Source organism: Vitis riparia, chromosome 3 (assembly GCF_004353265.1).
Source record: "Vitis riparia cultivar Riparia Gloire de Montpellier isolate 1030 chromosome 3, EGFV_Vit.rip_1.0, whole genome shotgun sequence".
Lineage (NCBI taxonomy): Eukaryota > Viridiplantae > Streptophyta > Magnoliopsida > Vitales > Vitaceae > Vitis > Vitis riparia.
The window spans coordinates 5752130-5763418 of NC_048433.1; the positions used below are offsets into that span (position 1 = coordinate 5752130).

At 35.6% G+C, this 11289-nt stretch overlaps 2 protein-coding genes and 1 pseudogene across 2 annotated transcripts; all 3 read right to left on the reverse strand.

Moving 5' to 3' along the window:
* Positions 1–1600: 1600 nt before the first annotated feature.
* On the reverse strand, positions 1601–3143 carry LOC117911567. The gene has a single exon (XM_034825976.1). The coding sequence runs from the start codon at positions 2537–2539 to the stop codon at positions 1757–1759; it is 783 nt and encodes a 260-aa protein (XP_034681867.1). The 5' UTR covers positions 2540–3143; the 3' UTR covers positions 1601–1756.
* Positions 2918–4361, reverse strand: LOC117911568 (mulatexin-like). Its single transcript, XM_034825977.1, has one exon. The coding sequence runs from the start codon at positions 3692–3694 to the stop codon at positions 3212–3214; it is 483 nt and encodes a 160-aa protein (XP_034681868.1). The 5' UTR covers positions 3695–4361; the 3' UTR covers positions 2918–3211.
* Positions 4362–5146: 785 nt separating this feature from the next.
* LOC117911183 lies at positions 5147–10923 on the reverse strand (annotated as a pseudogene).
* Positions 10924–11289: the final 366 nt, after the last annotated feature.

Sequence of the window (11289 nt, forward strand, 5' to 3'; positions counted from 1 at the left end):
AAACATGAAATCATCCAATTTTTAAGATATTTAAAACAATATTACTCTTGGATGATTTTGGTACATAAATAAAGAATGAAATGCATGAAAGTCCTAGTGCAGTAACAACCTTACAAAGAGACTTTAAGAAACTTTGGTCTTAAAAAACTCTTCTCTTTGAGGTGGTCTTCTTCTTCATGATTTCTCATTAATTTGATTTGTCTTTGGATTGTCACTTTGGAAGTCGTCTTGCCTAATCACACTTGAAATATGATCATTAATTCTAAACCTTGTTTTGTTATCATCAAAATCAAGATTAACCAAACCTTGGTTTCACATTTAGTTTATTTGATAATATATATAAGAAAAAAAGCTAATATTGTCATTTCATAAATTATTAAAGAAAATTAAATATGGCAATAGTTTGACCTTTGAATTATAATATAATTTTTATTATAAAAATAATATTTTATACAATTTAATGTATTTGATATTTGTTATAAATTTGAAAAAACATTGGAATGTAACTATTAAATTACATAGTAATAGCATAATACTTATGCATCCGTATAAATATTATAAATACATGAATATGTCCTTAAAACATAAACTCAAATTTGAACATAGGGCCCAAACTATGAGTTCTGGAAATATTTTCTCAAATATAGTTTTTGAAAATTATTTTTAAAATTTGTTAAATTCTATGATAAAACCCGTGTTTCACGAAGAATAAAAAATAAAAACAAAAATATTGTGTTTTGTTCTTTCCCTTAGAATTCAAATCTAATTGAAATTTTTTTAATTAGAAATGAAATTTCGTTTAACAATGATTTTAAGAAACGTTTTTAGTTTAAAAAATACATTTAAAAAAAATAGATATATGATAAAAACTTTTGAAAATATGAAAAATAATTAATTACAACATCGAAAAATCGTTATTTTATAAAAAAAAAAATACTTAATAAATGATTCTCCTAAACACACTTCCATGAAAAATATTTCAAGTGAAAAAGCTCTAATAGAAACATGTCCACCATCTTTATTGTGAATTAAGATCTTATCAATAAATTTTTTATTTATTATATTAAAATTTCTCATTTCAGTTTTCACAAATGAATAAAGTGTATTTGGAAGTATTTTTATTTAAAGTGATTTTAATGGAAATGTTTTTCTAGAAAACATTACAAATGATTTTAATTTCAAAATTTTAAAAGTGTTTCCTAAATTTTACCAAATACTTAAAATGCGTTTAAGAGTGATTCTAAAAAGCATTTCTAACACTTTAATGTTAAAAAAATTTAAGTATTAAAAATATTAAAAACGCTTCTTAAAATCACTACTAAACGGACTAATATTTTTTTTAAAATATTTTTTAAACTAAAAACTCTTCGTAAACTCGCTCGTAAATAGATTCTAAGTTAAATTTGATGTTGACTTATATTTTTAAAAAATACTTTTTAAACTAAAAGTGTATTCGACAATTATTCTAAAAAGTGTTTTTAACATTTTTAACACTCGAAAATATTTGTTTTTCAAGAATTAAATAAAAACTTTTGATAGAATCACTTCGAACATATTCTATAAGTTAATTTTCATGTTGTTAACTGGGTAAGAGTTGTAATTGTTCATGATCATGAGAAAAATATTTATTCAAGAGATTTGGCAGAGCCGATTTGAGCTCACCTTACAAGGAAGCTTTTGAACAACAGAGAGAGAATGTCCATGGCTTCCAATCTTATTCTATATAATTAATATTACAAACACTTGAAGAATATCCTTATCGTTTACACACAACCCCTCGCCCATCTCCTCTACTTCCACACCTTAAGCTTGGCAACTCCAGACCCTCCAAAGAAGCTTCATCGTCCGAGTAACTGATTTTCTTAAACTGAGCAACAGGACAGTCTGCTGCAAGAAGGCTTGAAGTTTTAAAGTCTCTTTCTCTTCCTATTACAGGCATGGACACACCCATCTTGACCTGGATCATGTAATCCCTTCTGTAGGTCTGTCCCAGAATGCCGTTCACTTTGTTGCTCAATGAGAAGAACTTGAAGCCGAGGTCCAGATGAGCAAAGCAATCCTCTTTGGTTATACCGTAGTTGTGGACCCGGGAGTCTTCCTCAGTGATGGGCACCACCTTGGCTGTGATTCTGAAGCTCCCTTCGCCTTCAACAATCATACTGTTAGTGTCACTAACCCTAGTGATGGACACAGTTGGTGCAGATGCGGATTGCCACCTTGTGCTTTCAGCTTCTTGGAGGAATATGGGCTCTCCGTTGAAGGAAAGGGCGAGGTGGTCAGCAGAGTCTTCCCATGTTGCGGTCTTCTGGGCACCAACGAAGAGTTGGTGTTTGTCAAAGAAGACTGCAATGGACTGGACCCAAGTGAAGTCCCTCTTCATGTTCTGGTTTCGCCTTCCAATGAAGTGGGCGTTGATGTGCAGGTTGGGGTCTGAAACAAGGCAGAAGTCTCGATCCTTCTTGCCATGGAAGTAAAATGTGATGCCATCACCACCTATGAAACGAGGATCTTGGCAAACTGGCTGATCACACTCTGCCATTGACCAAATGTGCAGAAGTTAATACAATGACCAATTATTTTATCAGAAAAGTATTATCCTGTCAATGGTGGTTCCCAAAGAGATGAGAATGGATGTGTAGTATCAGAGGTTCTCTATTTGCATTTATATCAACTATCAAGTTTTTTTGAGACTTACAGACAGGCTTGCAAGCGGCACAATCAACCATGCATCCACCAGGACAATAGGGCACACATGCTCTATATTGTAGCATTGAGGGTAGTTCTTGTTCTTGCACTTGACTTTCTTTGTTGAGGTTGGGGAAGTTGGAGGAGAAGAAGATGAAGAGGAAGAAGTGGGAGGAGGAGAGATGGTGATGTAGGTGTTGTTCTAAGGGTATCAAATAGAGGACTAGCCCACAACAAGTAAAGAATAGAGTGGAAACTTATAATTATCAGTGATAGTCTAAGGGTACAACTTGGGTTCTCCAAGTGACTTCGGCTAACAACCCGTGGGAATTTTGGCCCCACCAACCGAAGCAAGCCCCTACTCAAATGAGCTTGGGCCACACAAGGTCTCTTACACCTCTCCACAAGCCCGTTAGGCTTAGGTAAGTGGGCTAGTTAATAAACCCACTAAAGGTGTTCCTCTTTTCCTGTGTGGGACAAGCTAAAACACTTTTTACACTCTTCCTATAGTATGTGGAGGCAGAGCTCATGGAGTGGGTGGAGATGGTGTCGGAGACTCAAGAGGATTAGCTGATGGAGAAGGTGAGAAGGGTGGAGGGGTAGTTGAAGTAACTGGAGGAGGAGGGGATGGGGATGGAATTACAGTAGGTGGTGGGGAAGGATAATCCGATACCGGTGGTGATGGTGGTGGAGATGATGAAGAGGGAGAGGGAGTAGTTGTGGGTGGAGGAGGTGATGCAGGAGTGGGATTGACTGGTGAAGAATCAGAATCAGGTGGTGGGGATGAGGCATCAGAGCACACAGGTTTGCAAGAAGCACACTCAACTGTGCATGAATCTGGGCAAAACTTAGGGCACACATGCACTAGATTGTAGCAATTTTTATACTCCTTATTCTTACATGTTGCATGGCTGGGATGGTTGGCAATTCCTGGAGGAGTTGCTTCTGCCATTGCTAGTAGCATCAACAGAAGAATTGGCACAAGAAGGAGCACCTTAAATCGAGCCATTGAAGCTGTTGGATGTGTATACTTGTTTGGAGGTGAATGCCCTTGAGCCTTCACCAATACTCCCTTTATAGAAGTTTGAAGAGGGCATCAATGAGGACCCTGAAGCCTAATATTTCGGATCCTAACCTTTTAGATTAAGCATATGTGTTCCTTGAGAACTCATCTTTCATGTGGCTCCTTAGCAAGTCAACTCAGCCTGAATCCCTAGGTATATAACATCTCTTATCATCCCACCTTATATTCTGTTGCTTTTAACAGAAACATGGCATCACTTATCTATGAAGGAAACAGAAAACGCTTAACCAAATGCTACTCTTTTCAGTTAATAAATAGTTCCTCATCTCTGGGATGGAAAGGCAAAAACGCTGCAGGTCATAGTTTATGAAGGAGATGGAGTACGTGAAGCGGTGAAGGGGGCCTTCCCTTTGACCACCGGCCATCAAAAGGTATTCTTTCAATAACTTCGTTACTTTCAAAAAGATAAAGAAAATCATTGAATGACAAAAAAAAAACAGGGGAGTAGACCCTTGTGCTGAATTCCCTTGAGTCATCAGTTTACGCAAATATTCCCATCAATGAGCCCATAGACTGAAAGGAAATAGATGCTAAATTTGTAGAGACAAGACACCACCTAGTTTTATAGCTTTCCATGGCATTCAGTACGATTATTATTATTATTTTTAGTTTTTTTCAAATAAATTATTTAATACAAATCAGATATATTTTATATTCTACATTATTATTATTTTTAATTTTTTTCAAATAAATTATTTAATACAAATTAGATATGTTTTATATTCTACCCACCTGTGTCGGGTTCAAGTATCCTTTTGTTGAAGGTCGAGCTTTTCCTTGGAGTATGACATGGATTACTTGAACACCAACTCAAGGCATTTTCTCTACCCATCCTTACCCGAAAAAGCAAGGTCACCTTGCGTCCTAACAATTTTCAATCTTAAACTACATCTGTTGTCCTTAGAAAAGCAAAAGATATGTTTGGTTTTTTTTTTCTTTTTTTGGCTTTGAGAATATTGTTTGTATTTTCATTTTGAAATTTCAAATATTTCCAAAAAGTTCCAAAAAAAAAAAAAAACCTTATCTTTTATAGGCAAACTGTATGAATGGTAATACACAGAAAATGTATAATGGATAATCTCATTGAAGTGCATAAATTCCAATCCAACGGTTGTTAAATGACTCACATGAAATGTTAAAGATTATAATTAGCTCGTGTTTGGATTGACCTATTTAATCGAGTATGAGTTTTAACACCAAATGAATTCGATCAACCAACACGACTTGCCACCCCTTACGACAATCATGGTTTCTTGCAACAACTTAAAAATTATGCACGAGCGTACCCCTCATCCCACCAAACATTGAAAAAGAAAATGAGGAGGTGAAATGGAGCAATTTCTTTCCAACACAAAAAATCACAGGACGTGGAAAAGATGAAGCAAAACAAACCACCATGAATTTACCTAGGGAATGAAGCGCAGATTTGGAATTAACAAGCAAAAGATGATAACAGACACACAGGCTACGTGGTGATAACCCACTTACATTACAGAACTTGGGAGAAAGTTTTGGCATAAGGAGAATGCGTCTTATTTGGCTAACTTCTCAGCACAAACTAACTAGCAGAAGATGATAACAGACACTCAACTTTGTGGTGATAAACCACTTACAGTATTTTACAGGAGGGTGATCACTTAATGAGAATGCATCTTATGGGTGCTCCCTCAGCCCCAGGCAACCTCAGATGTAAGCAATGGACATTATACATTCCAGCTGGCACATCGTCAAGTTTCAGGGATTCCACAAGAATCACTTCCTGCACCATTTCAACACTGTTAGAGCTGCTCATCATTCTTTTCTAAACGCCAGAGAAAACATAGCTCAGTTGTCATTTGTCATTTTTATTGCAGAGAAGACAAAAAGCAAATTGATAAAATATTGGATCCCCTCTGTTTTTTTGTTCCCTTTGATAAATCGCATGGGATGTCGATTACACCTGTTGAACCCTCAAGGGAGAAGAAGACATCAACCTAGAGCATGTGTTAAATATGTGAACCTATAATGGTTGATAAAAGCAAATATCTTTAAACCACTATGTGATATGCTGTTGTCTTTTCTTGCAAAGCTCACATGCAACATGTAATTTGTTCAATTTCCGATACTTGAGCTTCATCATGGCACGATAGACTTCACATGTTTTGGGACCTAGTGTCAGTGTTGTACACTGATGCACCTTGCCTCAGGACAACCAATTATAGACTTCACATGTTTTGGGACCTGTACTATTCTCTCGTCTCTTCCTATGTTACAGTGCTCCAACATTTGGACACTGAGTACCTGTTTTTTCAAGGACCCCAAACATGGATGTTTACCTATGGTAGATGCCAAGGGCTTTCTCATACTCTACTGCTGAGTGAAAATCACACCATCTACACCTAAAAAGGATTATTGTTTTACCTCTGTCACACAGAGTGAATATTTCCTCTACAACAGTAGTGGCTAGATGAGCCCCAATTCCCTCTCAAAGTTGTCACCATTGACACAACATATACAACTACCCAATTGGTGGTAGAGTTGGCATCCTCACTGAGCATTATGGGATTGGTTCGAGAATCTTGGTTATATAGTTAAAAGAGGCTCACTAAAGTAGGAGTGGGATTCATATGTGTCGATCCCATTTCACTATTTTGTATTTGTAACAAGTAGCATCTCCTAAGGTTTCTATGCCATTACAAAATTATTAACAAGAGTTACCTACTTTGAGCACTATGAAACATTCTTTTTTTTTTCCCACTAATAAGGATAAGCACTATAAAAAGGTTTATTTCCCTACTATTAAGGATGAAAAGAGATTCCACTTGCCTAAAATTCTCTAATTGAATCTACAATTATTCTCTCTAACCCATTTTCCTTTGGCTTTACTCCATCCCCTCAAACGTGGTTGAAAACAATGAGTCACTAACATGAATGCTGTTACATGGCCGCCATTAGTCCACTATATTTTAATGCTTGAATCGACTAAGCATGGATTATTTATTCAGTTAAAACACTATTTTTTATTGCCTTTACTCAACATTGCCTAGCAAATGGGGAAGTGTCTTTAACTATACAAAACAAAGAACCAAAACCTCGTAAAATCAATAAAGGCAACAAAGACAAGCTACCATCCCCAAAAGATTTTCTTAAGCACATAAAAAGAACCAAATATAAAACCCCAATTAGTAATTGATCCAAGTGCTCAAAGCCTGTATATGCTTTACAGTGTTGGCATGCATTAGGCCATGCTTTCTCTATAAATATAAAGTAAAATACTTTCAAATAAAAAAAAATAAAAAAATCAGTAAAGAATGAATAGTATGAGCAATATGTGTTCATACTTTTGTTCTTGTGTCCTACTTTTTCAGGGTTTTCTATGTTAGCCAGAATTCTCTCATCTACCAGAAGGGCACAATTAGGTGGCTACCAAAAGAAACTTGACCTAACAGATGTGATGTACTTAAATCAAACAGAGGAGAACAATTAATTTAAGGATTTAACAGTTAACTAATTATTCAAAACACAACACTGAAAAAAAAAATTACTTCCCTGCCTTCAAGGAAAGGAAGATGGGCAGAGACAATATGATCATAGGTTGCAACAGATACGTAATCAATCCCTAAATTTGATAACAGAAAATTTGTCAGTGCAACAACTAATTTTGAAAGAGAACAGCACAGAAATGTACAGACCATAAGCAGGAAGAGAATAATAAAGTTCCCTATGACACAAGAAACCAAACATAAAACAACAGAAACCAACTATAGGACAATGATTCTATAAATACATATGATTAAGTGAAATGATTTCAGTTTAAACAATTCTAAAGAACTCAAATTTAATTTAGAGAAAAGTTTGGGTACTTCATAAGGGTTGTAATGGAAAATTTGTTAAATCCTGCATGTAGTACAACTGAATGTATGTAATGGTTGAGCTAGCTACAAAAAAAAGAGTCTTCCATCTTACCAACAAGTTTAATGTCGGTATTCTCAACTAGCCATCTTGCTCCATCCTCTGTGAATCCAGCATAGTCTGATTCAAATTCCTTTTTGAACATAAGCTTCCTGAAAAAGAAATGAAATGAATTAAGCCAGCAATTTTTGATGAATTTCGAAGCCTTATAACACTTCTAAAAATGACTTGGACCCCAGTTGTTACTCAAAGCAATAATTTGAACATGGCCTGCAACTATGGAAATTCTGAAAAAGTAAATTGAATACGAATCTTACCTGTCAGTGTTTAATGTTCTGAAAAGCACACGACGTACCCCCTTTGGAATCTGTAGGGACTCCATAGCTTCAGCTGTAAGAGGTAGATATATTAATTGAAAAGGCAAAAATTTATTAACTTAATGACTTAATAACTTAATTTAAGTCTATTAAATATGTTAACCATATTTCCTAAAGTAATTGAATATTACAACTTATGGTTAAACATGACTTTAGTAAATTAATATAATGACTTAATATGACTTAACAAGTTTCATGCAACTTAATCCTTAAGATTATTCTGGGTGGGTATGTCTTATCTAGGCCCAACTTAGCTATGGACTGGGGTTGGGCTGTACTAGAACTCTAATTCCTAACCTTGGTCCTACGGGCTGCCCCATCAACCTCATAAGAGTAACATTTCATGAAAGACCGTTTGTTGTGGCCTGAAGACAAATCACTGCACACTTTGGACAAAAATGGACAAAGAATTTAATGGATGATAATGACTCATAAACGTTTTAGTGATGAAAAAGTTGGATTCCGATGGGCGGGCCTGAGCTGAGGGCCCAATAAAAAAGTAGAAATGCAATTGGTGGGGGGCGCAAGTTGCGGAATTCACAGGCTAATAAATCCCAAGGCTCACTTTCAACACACGAATTGATTCTGCAGCACTCAGGAGTCGGGAGTGAGGACATGGGGTGAAAAAGATTTATCAGAGTCAGGTGATAATGACTGAATAGCCTTTTTTTAGTAAAACAAACAAAAAGGAAAAGAAAAGGTGGAATGGGGCTGGCACCTCCTTCCAAAGCACTAAAAAATAAAAATGTCAATAATACAGTTACAGTGTGCACATGGCCTTATCGAGAAAGCAAAAGAAAAGGCCAGAATTGGGTAGAAAAACATAGTAAATAGCACTTAGACATGCTACATTTAAAAAAAAAAAATTATTACCCAATTTTAGAGTGGATGCCACAATATACTCTCATCATAAAAGCATTTTTCTTAAATAAATAAATTAGTAAAAACTAAGAACATGTTTGACAATCGAGAATAGTTTTATGTTTTTCAAAATAAAAAACACGTTTATCAATAAAAAAACTATTTTATGTTCTCAAGAACAGTTTTTAGATAACATTTTTTAGTTATTTTTCTATTATTTTCACTTGTTTTCATATAAAAATTATTTTTAAAATATTAAAAATAAGTTTAAACACAATTTAGATTTTCAAACAAATTTTTATTCCACAAAAATTCATAGATCAGTTTTTGAAAACTGTTTTCAAAATCAGTTACCAAATAGACCCTAAAGTTTGAAAAAAATTCACACGTAATTATTTGAGTGATTTTTGGATTAGAATCTCACGGGTATTTCTTTCATAAATTACTTTTTTTATTTGGTAATACATTATCAATGATTCTTTCAAAAACAAATTGATTCTTTTAAAAACTACTTTTTATTTGGTAATAAATTATCAAAAATATCCTTTTTTTTAAGCACAATATGATTCTAGATAAGCAGATTTCTAAAAACATTTCCAACATAAACGTTTACTCACACAAAAGTGCTAGAGCCTGGATAGCTTCTAGCAGAATCACAACCAAACATGCCTTTAATTGTGTGCTAGAACAATTAGAATTAAATTTGGTGCTGCAATTTTTTTAAATCCAACGGCTTAGAATTGGTTATAGGTATCCTCTTTCTTTTTAGCAAAAACCCAGATTAGCCAACTCAAGGATATTTCATATATATTTTGCGCTTTCTCTTTCTTGACAAGCAAACAAGCAACTGAGGAAAGAAATACTGGGAATCTTTCTTGACAAGCAAACAAGCAATTGAGGAAAGAAATACTGGGAATCAATTAATCGTAGAGAAGTCAAATCAGAAGAGCATACCAGTAATGTTCTTATCCCTTGGAGCATCAACCAATAGTGCAGGTCCTGATCAAATCAACAGATAAAATCAATAAATAAAATCCATAGTCACATCTCCTCAAAGTTATTCTTAAAACAAACACATCTTTTATGTTCTCCGATTGTTAAGGCTTCGTCCTAAATCCTCACTCTCATTGGCCGGAAGAATAGTGTTTGGGATTTCAAAGGGGTTCAAGAAAATTCCTGAATATTTAATTCCGAAAATGACTGAAAATGAAAGCCCATACTTGACTTTTGCTCTGTACTCCATATGTTTTTGTTTCCTTGACTTTCTAAAAACAGGAAATAAAAACAATTTCATAAATCAAAACATAACCCTAATGTTTGTGATATTTTAGGTAGGACTCTTTCCAAGCTCAGGCGTAGTTTTGGAAATGACAGTTTTGCCCATTCAGTTCCTGTGTATGCTGTTTTCGCCTTTGTGATTTACCTCCTCCAGGCGAGTATACTTTACCTTTCTTTTGAGATAAGACTTTCCCAAATCCTTATTTTATTAGAAAAAATATTTCTGTTGGAAAAATTTTCCTTTTCCGTTTGACATTTTCTCGACAACCAAGCAGCAAGTTTGGATGATTACCGTTGAGAACTTCAAGGTCAAGAGTCTCGACGTCGAAGCCAGCATCGAAGTAGTGGTCGAAGACGTGGCCCGGCGAGTCAACGTGCGTGCCGGTATGAGTGGGCATTTTCATGTGAGAGTTATTGGTGATAGATCCGTTCTTCATACTCTTCTCCAACCATATGACCTCTCCGATTCCCTCGTCGGTCCCAAAGGTGGGCATGTTGGGGGTGTATGGGTGAGTGATGTCGAAGATACGTCCGTCGGCGTAGACCTCTCGTTTCACGGGGATGAGCTCGACGTTGCAGGAGCCCGAGCCGTAGGCAGAGGGATAAGCCTCGGAGGCGAAGGAAGAGGGGAGGAAGAGAGTGGCCACAGTGACCACCCCGGCGCAGAGCAGTGGGAGCAACAGCGAGGATCCCATGGTGGTGAAGATTAAAGAAGAGAGAAGAGTCACTGAGGGATATCCAAGCTCACTGGTTGAAGGGCCTTATATAAAAGAAAGCAGAGAACAGCAGTTGGGGGTGAGTCCGAGGCTTTTCCATTTATTTTTTATTTTTTTGTTTTTTTGTTTTTTTGTTTTTTTTTTTTTTTTTTGGTGAAAATATTATTGTATGATTGAAAACAGGAAAAGATTCCAAAATAAAAAATTAAAATTGCTCGAGTGGTTGATATTAGGATAGGATCAATCATGGAGGGGATAAGCTATCACGAATCGGGACATCTTTTTTCCATCCCCCTAACGTCGAGACAAATATACGGATTTTCATCTCAGATTCCGCGGTCGTGAGATGCCTCCTGCCTCTTTAATCACACGGTACGGATTTTTTTACCATCTCCCC

Coding starts and splice junctions, on each gene's coding strand:
- LOC117911567 (XM_034825976.1), bottom strand. CDS start 2,539: ATGGCAGAGTGTGATCAGCCAGTTTGCCAAGATCCTCGTTTCATAGGT.
- LOC117911568 (XM_034825977.1), bottom strand. CDS start 3,694: ATGGCTCGATTTAAGGTGCTCCTTCTTGTGCCAATTCTTCTGTTGATG.